The 20,224-nt window shown below is 49.5% G+C and overlaps 3 protein-coding genes and 1 long non-coding RNA gene across 9 annotated transcripts; 1 reads left to right on the top strand and 3 right to left on the bottom strand.

Moving 5' to 3' along the window:
* Positions 1-1,510: 1,510 nt before the first annotated feature.
* Hmbs (hydroxymethylbilane synthase) lies at positions 1,511-12,254 on the top strand. 2 transcript variants are annotated; one of them, XM_005004943.3, is made up of 14 exons: positions 1,511-1,706; positions 7,469-7,522; positions 7,845-7,917; positions 8,438-8,487; positions 8,575-8,630; positions 8,970-9,047; positions 9,254-9,331; positions 9,454-9,529; positions 10,272-10,385; positions 10,864-10,902; positions 11,106-11,225; positions 11,398-11,451; positions 11,567-11,653; positions 11,818-12,254. In XM_005004943.3, exons 1-14 carry the CDS (start codon positions 1,674-1,676, stop codon positions 12,013-12,015), a joined length of 1,110 nt encoding a protein of 369 aa, XP_005005000.1. In that variant the 5' UTR covers positions 1,511-1,673; the 3' UTR covers positions 12,016-12,254. The 2 variants fall into 2 exon arrangements, with proteins under 2 accessions (XP_005005000.1, XP_003472827.1); XM_003472779.4 differs by having other exon boundaries at positions 11,842-12,254.
* On the bottom strand, positions 4,193-7,069 carry LOC134477624 (uncharacterized). Its single transcript, XR_010049666.1, has 3 exons — positions 6,882-7,069; positions 5,036-5,077; positions 4,193-4,421 (listed from the first exon to the last, which is right to left on the bottom strand). It is a non-coding gene; the product is annotated as an uncharacterized LOC134477624 (long non-coding RNA).
* Positions 12,255-12,678: 424 nt separating the features above from the next.
* LOC100720536 (histone H2AX) lies at positions 12,679-14,601 on the bottom strand. Its single transcript, XM_003472778.5, has one exon. It carries the CDS (start codon positions 13,870-13,872, stop codon positions 13,441-13,443), a length of 432 nt encoding a protein of 143 aa, XP_003472826.1. The 5' UTR covers positions 13,873-14,601; the 3' UTR covers positions 12,679-13,440.
* Positions 14,602-14,776: 175 nt separating this feature from the next.
* Dpagt1 (dolichyl-phosphate N-acetylglucosaminephosphotransferase 1) lies at positions 14,777-20,184 on the bottom strand. 5 transcript variants are annotated; one of them, XM_063255908.1, is made up of 9 exons: positions 19,948-20,182; positions 19,346-19,466; positions 18,964-19,161; positions 18,592-18,738; positions 16,899-16,983; positions 16,090-16,278; positions 15,698-15,785; positions 15,373-15,528; positions 14,777-15,296 (listed from the first exon to the last, which is right to left on the bottom strand). In XM_063255908.1, the coding sequence occupies exons 3-9, from the start codon at positions 19,136-19,138 to the stop codon at positions 15,231-15,233; spliced, it is 906 nt and encodes a 301-aa protein (XP_063111978.1). In that variant the 5' UTR covers positions 19,139-19,161; positions 19,346-19,466; positions 19,948-20,182; the 3' UTR covers positions 14,777-15,230. The 5 variants fall into 5 exon arrangements, with proteins under 5 accessions (XP_063111978.1, XP_003472825.1, XP_063111977.1 ...); XM_003472777.5 differs by having other exon boundaries at positions 18,964-19,177; positions 19,805-20,182; XM_063255907.1 differs by having other exon boundaries at positions 18,964-19,177; positions 19,948-20,181.
* Between the last annotated feature and the right edge of the window lie 40 nt (positions 20,185-20,224).

A 20,224-nucleotide genomic window follows, 5' to 3' on the forward strand; every position in this document is an offset into this window, starting at 1 on the left:
TCTGCCCAATTGAAACACTTTTCCCGGTTTGTGGTTGTCAGCTAGCTTTATGTTAGTGGGTGTCTGTGTAAACTGGTTTATACTTTCTGTGAAAAGAAGTGGCCTCCAACAGGATTATTGAATAGAAGTAACACGGACATTGTAATTTAGTCTTTAGAAAGGCAGTGCTGCCAGGCCCGTACTGTAATCCCAGCACTCAGAAGGCCAAGGCTAAGGTGACTTAGCAAGACTGTCTCAAACTAAAATATAAGGAAGGCCAAGAAAGAACCACATAAGGACCATAAATCTAGTCCCAGCCAGGCATGGTGGCACATTCCTGTAATCCCAGCACTCAGGAGGCTGAGGCAGAAGGACCATTGTGAGTTCAAGGCCTACTTGGGTTATATAACAAAACTCTTGTCTTAAAAAAAAAAAGTCTTTTCCCAGCATACAAGACACGGTGTTGGCACACTCATTTCAGTTGATTTTAGGAATAACCTTTATAGTCCTGAACTGGTTTCCTCATTTTTGAAAATACAAAGACAGAGCCGGACATGGTGCCACATTACCTATAATGCCAGGATTTAGGAGGCTTGAGGCAGGAGTATTATTGTGAGTTGGAGGCCAGCCTGAACTACATGGTGAGACTAGCACGTAAGAAAAAAAACACTGCCTGTTTCAGAATTGTGGCCAAACTACGTTTGAAGAGAACAAGTTTGAAAGGAGCGGGGTGCCACATAAATTGCACAAGTGTATGCCATTGGCGAGATGAAACAGGGTTAAGCATGAGGAGTCTTCCAGTGCAGCCCTTTGAGGAGCTGTTGAATGGTGCCCAGCATGGACCAAGTGGGCAGTGAGTTCTAATTCCAGCCCAGAGCCAGGTCCTTCCCCCTCCCAAGGAGGGCCAGATACTGATTCCTCAGCGGGTTTCTCAGTACCTTGTCACCTGGCATGGTGGCGCACTCCTGTAACCCCAGCACTCAGGAGGCTGAGGCAGGTGGATCATTGCAAGTTTGAGACCAGCCTGGGCTACAAAGTGAGCCCAAGGTCAGCCTGAACTGCATAGCAGGACTCTCAAAAAGACAAAAAACAAAAAAACTCAGTACCTTGTATTTGAAACCTAGCATTTTCCTCTAGGGCATGACTAACTTCTGCTTAACTCTTAGGTCTTAGAGGCCCGGTAGGAGGGGACTGCAGATAATTTATAGGTAGGACTGGCAGGGGACCTGCTCTCTCACTATAGATTTTTCACACCTGTAATCCCAGCTCCGGGGGAGGCTAAAGCAGGAGAATTGCAAGTTTGGGGCCAGCCTGAGAGTGCGACCCAGTTTCAAAATTAAAAAAAAAAAAAAAAAAAAAGCCAAGGTAAAAGAACAGAAGAGATGAAATGGGGAGAGTCGGCAGTTCATGGTGTGACATCTCCGGGTTACCGGGGGACCCACCTTCCGGGTGAACCGGGTGGAAGCGGGGTGGAGTCCGCTCCGAAGCCAAGATTCTAATTCCCGCCCAGAGCACAGTCCCTCCCCTTCGAGGGACGGCGCCGGACGTGACGCAGAGGCCCGCAGGTCCCGCGGTCAGGCCGAAGGACAGGATCGGGCCACATGTGGTCCTGGCTCCTGCCGGCCGGAGTCCCCGGTTGCTCGGAACCCAGGAGACCTTAGCAGCACCGCCAGGCCTCCTTCCGGAGTGCAGTAATGTCTGGTAATGGCGACGCGGCTGCAACGGCGGTGAGTCCAGAGCTAGTGACCCTCACACTTAGGGCTTCCGGGAGAACCTTGCAATGATTGGTCCCTGGTTGCACATCCTCCGTTGTCTATTGGTCGGAATGGCTATCTGTCCCTTCTTCCCCCACTGTATGGTTTTTAAAGGGCCAGTAAGAACTATCAGTGCATAGTGGGTGCGAGGTTATTATAGAAGAGAGAACTGTCATAGAATCCCTATCCTTACGGTTGGGCTTCTGGCCCAGCCTGAGATACTGTGCTATAATTCGTCTAGTCGTCTACACAGACAGGATCTTTTCGTACTATACAGTCCGGGGCTTGTGTAGTCACTTTGTAAAACGTTCACTTCTGATCCAGAGGAGAGCACACCCCCAAGTCTCCGAGCTGTACGCAAACATCTCTACGCAAACAGCCTTTTCTCTGTTATAGCAGTCACCCAGCCTCAGCCTACTCTAAGCCCCAAATGAGACAGCTTTGCATTACTACGGTGTGAGGGGCCACCTCTGGGCCCTCTCATGCGTCGGAGCTTGGGCTTGTGCAGTTGCAAGGCCACTGTGGGGTTGAGATAAGACAGGGGTAGGGCAGGTACTTATCGCCCCCTCTCCCAGCCTGCTGTGAGCAGCAGGTTGATTCAGTGCTAGTGCAGACATTCCAGAGCACTGGGCTAGGAGGAGAAAGATCTGGATTCCAGTGTTCACTCTCTGCCCCTTATTAGTGATATGACTCTCAGCTAATTATTTCACCTCTCAGCATCAACATTTGCTTCTGTAACATCCTGAGAGAAGTGCAATATGATTGTCAAGAAGACAGTAGGCCGAAACTTTGTTACCCGGGCTGATATCAAATTCCTGGGCTCAGGTCCCTTTCCTACATTAGCTACCTAAGGGCTGAGAATACAGGCGAGCTCCAGTGTGCCTAGCAAATGCTTATTTTTAAATGGAACGATTTGACTTGAATGTGCTGTTTAGATTCAGTAATTTTGTTTTTTTCGTACCAGGGATCATACCTGATGTTTCGTACCTTGTGCTTGCCAGGCAAGCACTTGTGCCACTGAGCTAAATCCCCGGGGCCAGATTCAGTAAATTTAAGAGATTGTTTGAACCTAGAAGTTCTGGTCCTTACATTACTTTCTGTTGGCCCCCTACAGTCTTGAATTCTAGTGACCATATTTAGCATTTCAAGCCTAACCAAATGTGCAAAGGGCCTCTGAGAGTTGGTATTTTGAAGGAGTGGTCACAGGGTAGACCAGAATCCAATGAAAGCAAGCTCTTACCTGCTCCATGCGCCCTCCCCCCAAAAGAACTCTGGGATGAAGATCACAGAGCAGGTAAAGTTGACTTTTTCCACAATGGCTCTTGCCTGTGTGTCAGACTGAAGAACCTTTGTCAAAGAAGAGGTGTGTCTTTTTGAGTTCTTGGCTTGGGCTCTCATGTCCTGTTTACTCTTTGGTGAAACTAGAAACAGCACTGCAGATTGTTAGGCAGTTCAGCATCACTGTTACAGAAGAAACTTCATTTCATAGATGAACCAACAGGCCTGATGGGATAATGTGCCCAGGATAACCCAGCCAAGAGGTGGAGCAGGTCTGAACACCAGATCGAAGGGTGCATTCCATTCAGAAACCCTCCAGGCATCAGCCTGGGTCAGGTGGACCTATCCCTTCCTTTTCTGCTGTAAATTTGTACTTCAGCATTAGAGTAGCCGGCTGTGTAAGGGATACAGGAAGCAATCTGTTTACCCATTTGGTATGACAAATGGCAAGGAGTGGGGGATTTGGACACTCCTGTAAGCTGCTTCTAACTGGCTTTGTGTATGTTTACCCGAGCGTCACAGAGGGTCCAGTAGACCCACACCACTCCAGGAATTTGTTTTCAGGGTTTGGTTTTAAAAAAGTTTTCTGGGCTAGGGATTTAGTTCAGTGACATAAGCACCTGCCTGGTAAGCACAGGATCATGAGTTCGATCTCCGATACCAAAAAACAAAAAAGTTGTCTTTGATTTTTCTGGTAGAAATAACCCAACTCAGTACCAGGGCACATGAAAAACAAGATTTGTAAGCTTTGGATGAGGTCAAAAGTAAACATGAAAGTGGGCATGGCGGTACACACCCATAATCCCAGTACTCAGAAGCTGAGGCAGGAAGATCGCCAGGAGTTCAAGACCAACCTGGGCTACATCCTGAGTTCAAAGACAGTTTGAACTACATAGCGAGATCTTGTCTCAAAAAACAAATGTGAATAGTCTGATTACTCATGCATGGGTGATGAAGATGATCCATTTTGGTAAATACATACTTTCATAACAGAAGAGTGATGTGGGTGGATGACGATGATGACAATTTTGATGTTGGCCTGTGACAGTGAGGTGGAGCAGGAATCGACTGATATAGACACAGGGAATACAGATTCAGATGATGAAGAAAACCGCAGTGTGAGTACACGGTAGAAATGTGACTAGTAGAAATATGAAATAACCACGCAACCAAGTGGAATGAGCTAATGTTACAACCAGGTCCGAACATATATTGAAGGTCTTGGCAGGGGTGAACCATATTGGACCAAATGCCAGCACTGCCATTCATTGTTGGAAATTGTAACAGATGAAATGTTATAAGACACTGTGAACTGGGCGTGGTGGTGCACACCTGTAATCCCAGCACTCAGGAGGCTGACGCAGGAGGATCACTGTGAGTTCCAGGCCAGCCAGAACTCCATAGCAAGACCTTGTTTAAAACAAACAAACAAATAAAACACTCTCAAAATAGTGAAACCCTGTTTAAAAAAAAGGTTTTGTGAAATATAGAAAGACTGATACAAAACTGAAATGTTCTGTATGTCCTAGTAGCCATATTCAAAAATATTTTTTCTATGATACCTTCCGGGCTGAACTGAAAACTTGATTCATAAGTCTGCTGTACTTACACAGATTTCTTATGGTGATCACAGGAATGTAAAAGACTTATGGAAAAGCAATGGGTCAGAATAGGGCATAAAAATTTATGTCGTCATTATTCTTTCAGTTTAGACCTTTATCCTGGAACCCAGCCTTCCGGTCCTTTTTCATACAGTAATAAACTGAAAAATGTTGTGAACAGACTTGCTGCTCCCATCTCCTACACTAATGCGAATGTGACATTTAACAATCGGCTTACCTGCCGGGGCTGGTGGCACACACCTGAAATCCCAGCCCTTGGAAGGGTGAGGCAGGAGGATTGCCATGAATTCGAGGCCAGTCTGGGCTACATAGTGAGTTCAAGGCAAGGCTAGTCCGGACTATACAGTGAGACCTTGTCAAACAACACTGATAACAACAAACCCCAAAAGACGATTGGCTTACCAGTTTCCATTTGATAACAGCACAAGTTGTCCAGCATAGAAACTGTACACAGGAATTAAGCAGAAATTCCAAATGAAATGTTGAATTTCAAAACAGAGAGTTGTGTAGTACAGTCCTTAAATTTCAGAAAGGTGTACCATTGGCCATTGTATGGCAAAGAAAAGCAAGCTGGTCCTGCTGTCACGTTTCACCTTGATGGAAATATTGATAGGGGAACCTCAGCACAATGTAAGCCTGTGATGGAAACTTCAACAACAAAACCAAAGCCGGGCATGGTGGTGCACATCTGCAATCCCAGCACTCAGAAGACTGAGGCAGGAGGATTGCTGCGAGTTTGAGGCCAACCTGCACTACACAGTGAGACCCTGTCTCAAAATATAATATAATATAATATAATATAATATAATATAATATAATAACAACAGCAAGCACAAAGTCCTGAGTTCAATTCCTGGTTAAAAAAAATTAGAAAATAAAAACTAAACATGGAGAAGATGCTGTTGATGAGTTATGCAAAACTGTGATGTCACCTGAAATACAAAGCATTGGCCAATGGTTGTGTTTTACTTGATCCTAAGCATCTGTGGCATAACTAGTTTGGTAGTTTACAAAAAACAAGTGCAAAGTATCAGAGAACTGTTCTGAGAGGACTGGAACTGGAGCTCATAAGAAATTGTTTATAGGGGCTGGGGGTTTAGCTCAGCGGTGTAAGTGCCTGCCTGGCAAGCATGAGGTCTTGAGTTTGATGCTCCCCCCGCCCCGTACCACAAAAACACACAAAAAAAGAAATTGTCTATAGCAGAGGAAAAACGAAATGATTCTACTCAGGGAACTTTTATTTTTGGGATCAGGAATTGAACTCAGCTTCATGCTTGCCAGGCTGGTGCTGTACTGCTGAGCTGTATCCCTGGCCCCACATAGGTTTTTATTTTTGATGTTATCTTTTACATTTTATAAGCAAGTACACAATTGATGTAAAAATGTGAGTGTCTAGTCTAAGAACTCGCCAGCTATTTGATGTTTTATTGACATCTTATTTCCATACTAAGTGCATGGTGAACCATACAATAGGAAGCTCCTGACAAAACAGGAAGAGAGGTGACAAGGCTGCCACATAGGAAGGGAAAGCTAAGCACATGAGCCGTCAGTGTACGCAAGATGTGTGCATGGCACACGTGGCTGTCATGTGCAGACTGCCTTGGGGGGAACCGTTGAAGCAAAGCTTATTTTTGTGATATAGTTCTATTGGTATTTTCACTGTATTCCACTTAGGGATTTATTTCTGATGTTTTTAGGTTTTGTGAGGAAGTACACAGCTGATGTGAATATGTTGATGTCTATTTTAAATGCACACTACCTATTAAAAATCTAATTATTTATTTTATTGATATTTTATGTCCCTATTAACTACACCCTGTATAATATTATAAGAGCCTCCTGACAAAACAGCAAGACTCCTGAGGTGTCAAATCCGTCCTGTACAAAGGCCAGGAAAGCAAAACACGTGTGCTGTCAGTGTAAACCATGCGTGTGTATGGAATGTGCTATTGTGTGTGTGTGCAGACCGCCTCAGTAATTATCACTGTAACCCAGTGATAATTGAACAAAGATTAATTTATTTACAAAGTTCTGTTGGTATTTTCACTGTAGTTCATGTGGGAATTGATTTTGGATGTTCTTTTTTAGACTTTGTTCACCAAAAACCAATTAATGTTGAAAATTTTGATGCTTTTTTTTTTTATAAACAAAATACTAAAAACTCAATACTTTATTTTAGTGGTACCTCTTCCTGTCAAGTACTCATCACTTAATATAATAAAACTCAGAATTAAAATTAATAACTCACCAATAGGAATATTCTAAAGAATAGTCATGGATCTGGCAGACCTTGATGATAGAAGTCTTCTGCTTCAAGGGTCATGGTACCCTTCGTGTGTAGTTGTGGGGAGCTCTTGGCACCTGGGTGACACCAAGCTTTCTCGAGCACCAGCTCTTGTGGATAGTAAACCTGTCTCCAGATGATGGTGGCTGTAGCTGCCCTGCCCCAGCCAGCTGCAGGCCGCACCCTTCCTGTAGCCAGGCTGATGGGCCTTATCTCTTTACCCACCCGGCTGTGCGCAGCCCTCCCCTGAGACCTCTTTGGCCAGGGTGGGCCTTGGGGCCCAGTGTCCTGGTTCCTGCCGCTGCAGCAGCCGATCATAGTGTGGCTTCCCTCTGGTCTTTGCTCCTCTGGATGTCAGAGAAGAGCAGGGGGTACTAAGAACGGTGGAGGAACCAGCCTGGGATAATTTTTCTACTCCAAGACTCACTGGCTACACATAGGCCAGAGATTGAAGTTTCTTTTTTCTAAACCAGTGATTCTGGTTCTTGGACAAGACCTTGAGGACCACGAGGAGCAGAGGGGACTGTAACCCAGAGATTTTTTTTTCGCAGAAAGAAAACGGCTCAAGGATGAGAGTGATTCGAGTGGGTACCCGTAAAAGCCAGGTGAGTACAGACACAGGCTTGACGAGGTTTATCAGAAGAGTCCTAGTGCTCAGGATCACAAATTGAGGGGACCCACAGGGCTAGTTCCCAGCATAGCGGGCGTGGAGCGTCTGGGTTCGAGTCCAGCAGGGAATAGCAGATTGCTTCCTGTGGAGAGATGCTCCTGGGTGTTGGAAGTTATTGTGTGTGTTGGGCTCCCACCGCCTGCCCCTGTCCTTCCCAGGTGAGAGTCCCATTCCCTTCAGGATCTCACTGACACTGTGAGGATCTGAGCTAGGGAAGGCCGGGAAAGGGAAGGACTAATCTGAATCTCTGTCTCTAGCTGGCCCGCATACAGACGGACAGTGTCGTGGCAGCCCTGAAAGCCTTATACCCTGGCCTGCAGTTTGAGATTGGTAAATTTTCTGGAGAGGAGTGGAAGTTAGTGGGAAGCCAGCACACCCTGGTTTGGGTGAGGGGATCACAGTTACTGGCTTTGCCATGGGCCAGAGCCTGGGCCCCTGCCTCCAAGAATTGCTCTTGGCTGCTTCTAGATGGAGGGCTCTCCTCGCTGAACACCTGTAGTTCTGGTTGCCTGGGCTGGCCTGCACTTCATGCCCTCCCCCTGGGGCCGCTTTATGAGTGTGTCTGCTCCCTTCCTACCCCTTCCTGTATTTGTTCATTCCCGGGAGCTGGGAAGACTGGTGCTCATGGGTTTTCTGTCCCCACTATGAATTTTGGCATAGAGGTGGACACAGTAGGGGCCCAATAAATGCTGATTAATGAATACCTAACACTTTCTCTCTCTCTCTGTCTCTCTGTCTCTCTCTCTGTCTCTCTCTCTCTGTCTCTCTCTCTCTCTCTCTCTCTGTCTCTCTCTCTCTCTGTCTCTGTCTCTGTCTTTCTCTCTCTCTCTCTCTCTGTCTCGATCCTCAGTTGCCATGTCAACCACAGGGGACAAGATTCTTGACACTGCACTGTCCAAGGTAACACCCCCCCCCCCAGTCCCTGCAAGCCCCCCTTTTCTTCCTTCCCCTGAGAGAGTCACTCTGAGGCACTTTTTCACCCAACAGATTGGAGAGAAGAGCCTGTTTACCAAGGAGCTAGAAAATGCCCTGGAGAGAAATGAGTAAGAGAAGACGGGAGAGTATGGCACCCCCTGGTCCCTTGCTGGGATCCACAGCTGTGCTGGCTGAGACCGTCAGATGGCTGGGGGCTTCATGAGTGGGCTTCAGGCTTCTGGCAGGGACGTTTCCTGGTTCAGAGTCTCCAGCTGTCTGGCGTGTAAAATTAGCAAGGGGGATGGAGTAGAGGGCAGGCAGGGGAGCAGGTCTTGAGGCCCTGAGGGCTTGGGGAGGCCTGCTTCCTGAGCTGTCCTTGGCTTTGTTGTGGTAGTAGAACAGTGTTGGGCGAGAGAGGCTGGCGGCTGGCTGCTCAAACCCCCTTTGCCCCCCTCTCCCACCTTTAGAGTGGACCTGGTCGTTCACTCCCTGAAGGACCTGCCTACCGTGCTACCTCCTGGCTTCACCATTGGAGCCATCTGCAAGTAAGAGCCATGCGAGCAAGGGGGCTGGACGGGGATGGACCTCAGCGGACCCTTTGCTTTTCTCTCCGGGACTCGACCCTCTGCCTTGAAGGCTCTCTGTCCTCTAGCCTGGCAGGAAACTCGGAAAGTGCCAGTTAGTTGGCTATTGAATGGATGTGATCTGAATTGAAAGCTTACCCTGATTCCATGACCTTTCCTCCTCTCAGGAGGGAAAGCCCCTACGATGCTGTTGTCTTTCACCCCAAATTTGTGGGGAAGACTTTAGAAACCTTGCCAGAGAAGAGGTGAGTGCGACCTGGATGAGCACCTGGGTGAGATGGGCACAGAAGATGGGGGGAGGGAAGAAGACAAAAAGAATAGGATCGCCTAGTGTTAAATCTCATTTTAAATCCTCTCCTCTGGGCAGTGTGGTGGGGACCAGCTCCCTGCGGAGAGCAGCCCAGCTGCAGAGAAAGTTCCCGCATCTGGAGTTCAAGAGCATTGTATCCTTTTAAAAAAGGAAGGGGCTTCCGGAGCCAGTGCCTGTGGAGGGGAGTGAGCTGCCTTTCCATCCACAGCCACCCATCAACACATCCACAGTCCTTTAGTATTTCCTTTGCCCCAGGCAGATAATATTAGCATGAACATTGCCACCCCTTACAGAGTTTACATTTCAAGTAGGCGGAGATAGGCATGGGCAATGCAAAATAATACTACTTGTAGAGAGGTAGATGCTACTATACTGTTTTGATTTTTTTCAATGCCTATGAAGTGTGTTTCATAAAATTAACTTTTTTTTTTTTTTTTTTTTTTTTTGAGACAGTCTTGCTATGTAGTTTAAACTGGCCTTGAATTCACTATGTAGCCCATCTGGCTTCAAACATAAAGCCATTCTTCTGCTTCAGCCTCCTGAGTGCTGGAATTACAGAGGTGGATCACCACACCCTGCTTCATAAACTTAATTTTAAAAATAGTATGTGCTAAGTGCTCCAACAGGCATAAAATGTAAATTCTCTGGAAGCATATAGCTGCAACCTTCAAAAACAGATTTGCTGGTCAGGGAAGACTTCCCAGAAGTCTGGTAACTTTGAGCAAGTAATTTAACTTCTCTGTCATCGTCCTCATCTGTAAAGTGGGGTTGTGGTAATAATTCCCGCATGCGCTTGTTGTGAAAACAAAACAAAACGGGTTGCCATAAGGGAGGCTCTTTAGAATAGCAGTGGGGTCCTTAGCATCTCTCCACAGCGGGGGAACCTCAACACGAGGCTGCGGAAGCTGGATGAGCAGCAGGAGTTCAGTGCCATCATCCTGGCTGTCGCTGGCCTGCAGCGCCTGGGTTGGCAGAACAGAGTGGGGCAGGTAGGGCTACCCCTGTTCTTAACCTGGGCCCCCTCCTGCCTGTGCTCCTCTTTTTGTGTAGTTTTTCGAGACAGGATCTCACTTTGTAATGCAGGCTAGCCTTGAACTCACTGTGTGGTCCAGGCAGGCCTTGAACTTGTGGCAGTCCTCCTGCCTCAGCCTCCCGTGTGGGCATGTGCCACCATGCCTGGCTTGTACACTCTTTCTGAATACCTTCCTTTAACACCACAAACTATGAACAAGACTGATCAGAGGCCAGACTCCTTCCTGCTGTGTCAACCCCTGGCTTTCTAGATGATAGGCATGCCCCATCTCACTGCTGGGTGTTTGGGGCACTATCATTGACACCTTTTTTTTTTTTTTTGGTATGAGGAATGAAATTCACAGCCTCGGGCTTGCCAGTCAGGCGCTGTGCTACTGTACTGAGCTATATCCCTGGCCATCCCCACCTTTCTGACTACCTGTTTTGGTTTCACAGATCCTGCGCCCTGAGGACTGTATGTATGCTGTGGGCCAGGTGAGCTTCAGTGGGGAAGGCCTTTGTCAATGTGCCCCTTCTCTCTTCTCAACCAAGAAGCTGGTCTCCCAGCCCTAGGCTTTGGCTCCCCTGGGATTTTACTGGCCCAGAAGTGCCCCCCACCCCCAGCAAGTGAAGAGGTGATTCCCATCCTTAGCACCATTGGCTGGGTAAAAAACATCCAGCCTGTTGTTTTCCATCAGGGGGCCCTGGGCGTGGAAGTCCGAGCCAAGGACCAGGACATCTTGAAACTAGTGGGTGTGTTGCATGATCATGAGACCGTGCTTTGTTGCATCGCTGAAAGGGCTTTCCTGAGGCACTTGGTAAGACCTGCGCATCCCCGTGGAGGGGTGGAGACCTGGGCAGGTAGGGAGGGCAGTGGGCCGCACTGCGCGTGGTTATGCTTCATTGTTGAAGGTTGGATAGGGCCTAGCAGTTAGGCCCCAAGGTCCATGATCTTCAGGCTGTGGTCACAGGATGGGCTTCTCATTGCAGGAAGGAGGCTGCAGTGTGCCTGTGGCCGTGCACACCGTGATGAAGGATGGGCAGGTAAGCAGGGAGAAACGGGTAGGAGGACAGGGAAAAGGAATGGCATTTCTCCTGTGCATCCCAGGTTTCTAAGTAGTCCCCTCAGACTGGCTGAGGCCACCATTTTCTTTCTCAGCTGTACTTGACTGGAGGAGTCTGGAGTCTGGATGGCTCTGATAGCATGCAAGAGACCATGCAGGCCACCATCCCCGTTCCTGTGCAGGTACTGAGCCTGGAGGGAGTAAGAATGTGTATCTTTTATTATTATTTTTTTTAATCGGTACTGGGGATTGAACTCACAGCCACGTGCTTGCAAGGCAGGCGCTTATGCCGATGAGCTAAATCCCCAGCCCCAAGAATGTGTATCTTGCCCTTCATGCTCACCAGATCCCACCTCCTACCCTTGTGCAGCACGAAGATGGCCCAGAGGATGACCCCCAGCTGGTAGGCATCACTGCCCGGAACATTCCAAGAGGAGCCCAGCTGGCTGCGGAGAACTTGGGCATCAGCCTGGCCAACTTGTTGCTAAGCAAAGGAGCCAAGGACATCCTGGAGGTTGCGCGGCAGCTTAATGATGCCCACTGACTGCTGTGAGGGGCACAGGTGCCTGGGCCACTTCCTGTGCCCACCTCAAGCCTTCAGTTCCTTGTGCTCACTGGGGAGTGATTACCCCAAACTGCAGGATCCGAGACTGCAGCACGTGCCAGCTGCCTTGCCTGCTTCCTCTCTAGAGAACAGTAAAATCAGTCTTTGAATGTAACCAACTCTGAAGATGATTTTGGGAGGGTTGGAGTGAAGACATGAATAAACACAAAACCCTTTAATCTTTTTGAGTCTGGGCCCTCTGTGCAAACTTCTGGACATCCTTTGTCTCACCTCAATAGTTGCTTGAAGCCAAATTGGTTGCTTCCCAGGGAACACCAAAACAGCAAGAGAAAAGTCACTTTGAAGATCTTAACTAGGCCTGGTGCCACATATCTAATACCAGCGCTCTGGGAGGCTGAGACAGGAGGCTCACAAACTCAAGCCCAGCCTAGGCAATTTATTGAGACCCTGTATCAAATTAAAGAGCTAGGGCTGTAACTCAGTGTGATGACTCCAGCCTAAATCTTGGAATACAACCAAAAAACAAAGTTTTACCAGTCTCTTCGATGAACACTAGAAACCTATTTATGTTAGTTGTCTCCCACCCTCAATACCTGAAGTGTGAAGTCATCAACCTTACAACTCTGGCAAAATCATGACACCTTTTGTTTTTTTAAAAAAACGCAAATCCTTTAATAAACAAAACAGTCCATTTCAAACTCGCCGTGACCTTAAGTTCTGGTTTCGGATGGGTCAGCTGCACAGTTCCAGTGGAGAAGCCCGCAGAGGCTCAGTCCGGACAGGGCTGCGCCTCGCGCTGGTACCCAGGTGCTCGCGTCTGCCGGGCCGCGCGCGGGTGGGGACGCGGGGTGGCTCGGGCCGAATGCCAGCCTCCGCCAGCGCGACCTCGAGCCTGGAATCCGCACCGGGGCGACTTCTGCCCTCGCGCCAACTTCTCGGGGGAGGCGGGGGTCTCCGAGGGAAGCCGCCGTCCTATCAAGCCGCGTCCTGGCCGCGCCGCACAGGCCTGCGGACGAGACCAGGATCGGCAGCCTCCCCTCCCACCGCAACCCGGAGCCCGGCGGTCACGTCCGCCTCGAGCCGCTGGGGGCCGGGCCACAGCCAGGGACGCGCGGGCTGCGGCTGCGGCGGGCCTCACCTTCAGGGCGCCGGCCCCGACCCGGCCGCGCACCGCAGCCGGCTCGGGCGCGAAGCCGAGGCTCCGGAGGCTGCGGCGGGGCCCGGGGCCGGCTCGGGCAGGGGAGGAGGGGCGCGGGCGCGCGGATGGCGGCGGCGGCGGGGACGCGCGCGGGGGGCGGGGGCGCGGGCCCGCGTGGCTCAGCTCTTTCTGTGAGGCGGTGGTGGCCCTGAAAAGGGCCTTTGTGGTGGCATGAGGAGGGCCGGGGCCGGGCCGGCGCGGGGCCCTCAGTACTCCTGAGAGGCCTGCGTGGCCTTCTTGCCGCCCGCCGGCGCCTTCGGCCCCACGGTGGCGCTCGTCTTCTTGGGCAGCAGCACGGCCTGGATGTTGGGCAGGACGCCTCCCTGGGCGATCGTCACGCCGCCCAGCAGCTTGTTGAGCTCCTCGTCGTTGCGGATGGCCAACTGCAGGTGGCGGGGGATGATGCGCGTCTTCTTGTTGTCGCGGGCCGCGTTGCCCGCCAGCTCCAGGATCTCGGCGGTGAGGTACTCGAGCACGGCCGCCAGGTAGACCGGCGCGCCGGCGCCCACCCGCTCGGCGTAGTGGCCCTTCCGCAGCAGCCGGTGTACGCGGCCTACAGGGAACTGCAGGCCGGCGCGCGAAGAGCGCGACTTGGCCTTAGCACGGGCCTTGCCGCCAGTCTTGCCCCGGCCAGACATAGTTAAAGAGGTAGACCAGTGAAGAGTAGCGTCTCCAAAATACAGCACAGACACAGCCCGCCGCAGCACAACTGCTGCCGCGCGCGTTACGAGCCGCCTTTATAAGGCCCCTGGGGCACACCCCTGCACTCTTCTGATTGGCTGTCTTCTCTTCATACCCGCCTCCGGTTGGTTGAGATTAACCCTTCCCTAAAGGCCCTCGGTTGAAGGAGCGCGCTCGACGATTGGTAGAATTTGAAAACCTTTTGCCCGGGGGAAGACTGCGAGGAGAAGCGGCAGCTTGTAGCCTGCCAATCGCGTCCAGAGGTGGCCAATGTAAGGAAAGCGCGCGAGATTTAAACGCTACAGTGGGAGGCCGAAACCGGAAGGCAAAACGGGTGGAGTCTGAAGCCACTTACCCTCTGGCAAATTTTGGGGTTGGCCTAGGATTTTTAAAAAGGGCTAATACTACACCTCCCATTTCCTCTCCTCCCAAATTTATTCACAACCCTCTCGTTCTAATCAAGCAAAGGGACAAGGGAAAAAAGAAAAGAAGAAATAAGACCTGAAAATTCAGTCCTCTGCCAGCTATTAGATTCTAAAATCCACCTAAAGTATCAGCATTCTCAACATTTGACATGTTCTGATTTTGATTCTGCTTTTTTCTTTCTTTTGTTTTCTTGAGACAGGCCCTCACTATGCAGTTCAGGCTAGCCTCCAATTTACAGGAATCCTCCTGCCTCAGCCTCCCAAATGCTGGGATTACAGGCATGTACCACCAATCTCAGATCAATTCTTTTCACTTCTTGCTAAAAAGGGTCTGCTGGGGCAGAGGTATATATCCTCTTGGGGGAAAAAAAAAAAGCTCCACCAACTCTCCCAATCTATCCTAGAATACTCACATAGGAAATTCACCTACAGGAACAACAAGAAAAAGGTAACACTTTATTGTCACCGTTGGGAGCACCAGGCTCCCCTTCTGTCTTACTAATCAGAACACTTAATTTATAATCAAATATCAAATCACCCTTGCACCAGTGTCCCTAGCCCTAGCTCAGGTTCTATCTCAAGGCCCAGCATGTTCTTTGAGAGTGAGGACTCTGAAAGCTGAGTTGTGGATATCTGCATAAAAGCTGCTACATCAAGCCTCTGGCTGTGATGGGTAGGGAGAGTGGCAAGTTGAAGGAGGCCATAGGCAAAGTCCAGTTAGTAGTTGCTGGAGGGCAAAAATGGCTCAGGATGTTGATAATCATAGGTTATGAAAAATGCTGGGAATAAATCTGAAGGAGACTGAAGATTGGGAGAGGCCCACAGAACCAGACTGGCTGGCCTGAGCAGGACCCCTGGAGACAGTGTGGCAGAGGGCAATCTTCAGGAACTCAAACGTCATAGAAGAGTCGGACAAGCTGGTATCGAATGGAGAAGGTGACAGCACTGCCCACGATCTGCAAGGAGAAATGGACTAGAATAAGAACCATAGAGAAAAGGACATGAGGAGGCACAAACTCACCCCAGGCTCACCTGTAGCAGCAGCAAGAGCAATGTGAGGTTCCTCTCATGTATGGGCCCAAAGATTTTAAGCAGCAAGTTGATGAGGGTCATGTTGTTACACTCAGTGAAGGCCCCGTCCTCACCCTCACTCCGGTGCACTGTCACTAGCTGGAGTCTCTCTGCTACCTAGAGAGACCAGAGACAGACAGAAAAACTTCAGCCAATACCTGTATGTCAGGAACAGGGCTCTGCTTAATGCTTCCAAGCTCCCTCTAGATCTAATGTAGGCCTGGGTCCCCCATGTCCCAAGTTCAGGATGGTGGCCTGGGGCCTTACCTCCTCGTTACCTTGTTACCTTTAAAATAAAGGTGCCCAAGAAAGAAAGGCTGTTGGTCTTGAACTTGGAATAGCTCATCTCCAGTTTGCCTGTCTTGGTATTGAGTCTGTAGGGGAAAGACAGCTTCGTGTGACTGGGTCACTACTCAAAAAACTTTCTTCCGTTAATGACTAAGAAAAACACTGATCATGGAGTGAGATCTATTTCTGGCTCTGCTGCTTACTACTCTATGATCAGAACTACTGTGAGTATTAAATGAGATTATGGAAGTAAACGTGCTGTGTAAACTTAAAGGGCCACCTACATGAAAAAAGTTAGCCTTCCTATGGGCCCACATTCTTTGCACAGCAAATGTAGAGCCTGGTGTTAGACATCCCAGTAGAAAGGCTTTCCAGCCCCCAAACAGCTACCTGGGTATACGGTGGCGAGGACAGGGGATGATATGCAGGAGCTGAGGCAGCGAGTAGAGGAAGTTGAACACCTGTGGCATGAAGAAGAGCAGCATGGTCTTGCTGAAGTGTCCCAAGATGCCTACCACGGCAAAGGTCATGCCAGCAAAGTAACAGAAGGTGTCTCCCACAAACACCTGAGATGGGTACCTGTGTGGGGGAAAGGATCCAAGCCAGTGCCAAGAGGCATCACAGTCTTTTCTCTCACATCACACAGGCTAGGTACTGGACGAACTCAGACCCCTGTTCTTTTATTCTTTCTTTTTTTTTCTTTTGGAGACAAGAGTCTCGCTATGTAGTCCAGGCTGGCCTCAAAGTCACTATGTGAGCTGAGGGTGCCCTCGATCTCATGGTAATCCTCCTGCCTCAGTCTCCTGAGTGCTGGGATTACAGGTGTGAGCCACCACACATGCTCCCCTGATCCTAGTTCGGACAGGAGGGTCTAGCAAGTCTGCAGAACGCAAGTCCCCATAATTATTCCTGGGGCTCCATAGCACTTGTCTCCAACTGCTGAGAAAAGAACAAACCTGAGAATACTAGAGGGCAAGACTCAGTAGTAAAGCACTGGCCTAGCACTCGAGAGGCCACAGGTGTCTCAAAAAAAAAAACGGGGCGGGGGGAGGCAATCCACCAACTGAATACCCAGAAAACACTGAGCAAAAGTATGCGCAAGTTCAGCCTGTCTTTCAGGAGCTGGGTTAAGATCAGGACCATCTTTGTCCAATGACCAGTTAGTTGTTTTCCTTTTCCCTGAGCCACAGCCTCCTTACCAGTTATGATACAGCAATCCCAAGGTGGTGAAAAAAAACGGTATCATGAAGTAGAGGGAAAAGACATGATCATCCCGGTAATCACCTTGGGAAACAAAGGACAAAGAAGGAAAAGTGAACACCCATCTCCCCTATGTCCCCTGCTCTTCATTTTGTCTGTCGCATCCCTGTCTCTGTTGCCACCTCCCCTCACCCGAGCCACCTTCAAAAACTCATTATTCCTTTTTTTTTTGTCTTTTTCCTTTTTATCGGTACCGGGGATCAAACTCATGACTGCCTGCTTGCAAGGCAGGCGCTTATGCCGCTGAGCTAAATCCCCAGCCCCTCATTATTCCTTTGATGGTACCCAGGCAGTTCCCAATAGCTCACTACTGTCATGAAACCGTCAAAAACAAGTTAAAGTCTTCACTTTGTCCAGACATGCTGACTTAAGTTTGAAAACCAGTTTTATTATCTAGTGTATGAAACAGGGCTGATAACACATACACGCAGCTGCCTTCACATGGGGTCCTGGACCTTAGCACTAAGCTGCCTCCCCAGCTCTTTCATTTCATTTCATTTATTGGGGGGAGTACTGGGAACCAAACTCAGGATCATGTTTATTTATTTATTTGTTTGTTTGAGGCAGGGTCTCACTACGTAGTTCACGCTGGCCTTGAACTTGCTTATGTAACCCAGGCAGGTCTTGACCTTGTGGTGATCCTCCTGCCCCAGCCTCATGAATGCTGGGATTACAGGTGTGTATCACCACTCCATGTTTTATTTCTAGAAACAGAGACTTACCAAGTGCCCAGGCTGAGCTCAAACTCATGATCTTCCTGCCCAAGTCTCCCAGAGTGTTAGAATTAGTGATGTGTGCCACCATACCTAGTTTAAAAATTGCTTTCTTAGCTGGCCTGGTAGTGCATACCTTGAATCTTAGCACTTAGGAAGCTGAGGCAGGATTATCACTGTAAGTTCGAGGACGGCCTAGGCTACATAGTGAATTCAAGGCTATTCTGAATTACATAGTGAAATTTTGTCACACACACAAAAAATGCAAATAAATATTGCTTACCTTCAATAAGTAAGTTCAGTGTGTGCATGTGGGTATGTGTACATGCATGCAAACAGAGATACTGGGGACTGTACCCAAGGCCTCATGCTGGGCAGGTACTCTACAGGTTGTTAGAAGGGACTTACAATAGGATTCACTTTAAGTGGTTCTGGGGAGGCTGCAAGGAAAAGTTGTGCTCTGGACTGCCTGATGTCAGAAAGCAGAAGTAATTTTCTGACTGAACAACTTAAGAAGTAGCAGGAACTGAGTTGTTACTGCAAAGAAGCTATACCCTCTCACATTAGACAAGAAGGGATGTTTGGGCTGACTTTGTTCCTGTGCTTTTGTCGGTGTTCAGACATGATTACAGTGGGAGAAGTCTGGTTTCTGTCTTGTTTCACCACGGTCAGGGCGCCCCTCTCTCATGCTGGGGTTCTATGAAACTATTTATGTCCAATAGGAAACAGTCATGGTCTAGCTACTCATGCCAATCCAGCTATAAATGACAGACTGCTATTTTTCTTCCTCCTACTCAAGTAACTCTTCATTGTTATTTGCAAAGTAAATAGCTTTCCCTATCTTCTATAAGCCCCCCTTTTCTCAAAGCTATATATCAGGCAATTCTCTGAACACTGAGATCTCTCTCTTCCCACCAACCTTGCAGCTCCACCAGGTTGAAGACAATGATGGAAGCAGAGATGACCAATGACTGGCCGGCCTCTAGGCCGTTAATTCCTGCTAGGATATTGATGGCATTGGTACAGAACACTGCCAGGAGCCCCATGTAGACATAGTACAGGATCCCTGCAAGACATAGTATAAAAAGCAGTGACAGCTAGGAAAGGATCTAACGGTATTCTGAAAACAGAACACACAATGACAGGGCACAAGAGAGAACCTGAGCATTCACAGGGACGGAACAAAAACAGGGGAGTGTGGAACATCAAGAAGGGTGCTCTGCTGGGCACCTTTGGGGGGAGGGTGACTTGAAATAAGTGCCACAGGGGCTGTAGCAGCAGGGATACTCACCCAAATCCAGATGCAAGCCAAGAACTGGGCGGAAGGGCTTGGGTACCACAATGGTTGTGTTGCCAAAGTTGGTAAAATAGACCATAAGAAGAGGTAGTGATGCAGCTGTGGGCAGCAGCAGCTTATGGCGCCAGCGTAGATTCAGGACATCGTCCGCGAAGCCCAAGAAAATCATGCAGCAGATGGCAAGAAGGGCACCTATGAGGGCCACAAACTGGGGGAGGCTCGGGCAGGTCATGACTCAAGCCTACTGCCATTCAAGCTTTCAAAAATTTCTGTCTTTTCCACTAGGTCCTCAGTCCCTCCTCCTCAAATCCACACAACCCCAACTCTCTCGGGAACCTCCCAGGCCCCAGGCAACCGCCCCCACGAACCCACTTACTTCATGGTGGGGGAAAGCCTTACACTGCTCCTTCACAAAGCAGTTCAAGAAGGGGAAGGGGATGAAGCAGAACAGGATGATAAGGAAAACGGCACCGCTGATCACTCCCTGGGATTCTGGGCTGTGGCCCCGCAGCAAGGGGGTGGAGAAGGAAGAAGAAATGGGCGTGGTTAGTGCAAAAACCATGTGACCCAAAAGATCTTCCCAGGAGTGAGGCGGGGGAGCAGTGGAGCGGGAGGGCAGTGGGGGGCGGGGGGAGGCAGGCGCCGCTGGATGTTCTCACTCAAGGGTCCCCTTCCTTAGCATTCCCCAGTGCTAACCACTTCTGGCCATCGAGTCCCAGGGTCCCGGACAACTCCAGTTAGATTTGGTTCGTACGCACATTTAAGCACCTCAGAGCTCGCCTGTGCCTTGCCCACCCCTGGCCCCTGCCCGGGACACCCGTGTGCCACTGCTCACATCTGCTGCCGGTTGGTTTTGTTGAGGTCCTGGCCACAGAGGCGCGCAGCGATAAAGTGGCCACGAAAGGCCGGGATGAGGGTGAGCGTGGCCACAAATCCCAGCAGCGAGCCGATCAAATTCACCAGCAGCGGAATCGGTACCTCAGAGAAGGCCCACATGGCGAGTGGCCAGAGGTTCCAGCTCCGCAGCCTTCTCAGCTAACTGGTGGGAAGCAGCCCCGAGGTCTCAGCCGTGAGCAGTGTCCGCTCCTCACATGCGAGGCGGGGCAAAACCCAACAACTCTTAATTTGAACCGCCCTCGGGCTTCCCCAAGAGGTTTTATAAAGCAACCTAGGCTCTGCCTTGCAGCACCTGCCTAACCACTGTTTCCGCCCGGATCTTGAGTCTAAATGAACTACGTCCTAGAAGGCAACGGCG

The sequence above is a fragment of the Cavia porcellus genome, unplaced genomic scaffold (assembly GCF_034190915.1).
Source record: "Cavia porcellus strain 051 isolate PalLab524CR breed Dunkin Hartley unplaced genomic scaffold, mCavPor4.1 scaffold_9, whole genome shotgun sequence".
Classification (NCBI taxonomy): domain Eukaryota; kingdom Metazoa; phylum Chordata; class Mammalia; order Rodentia; family Caviidae; genus Cavia; species Cavia porcellus.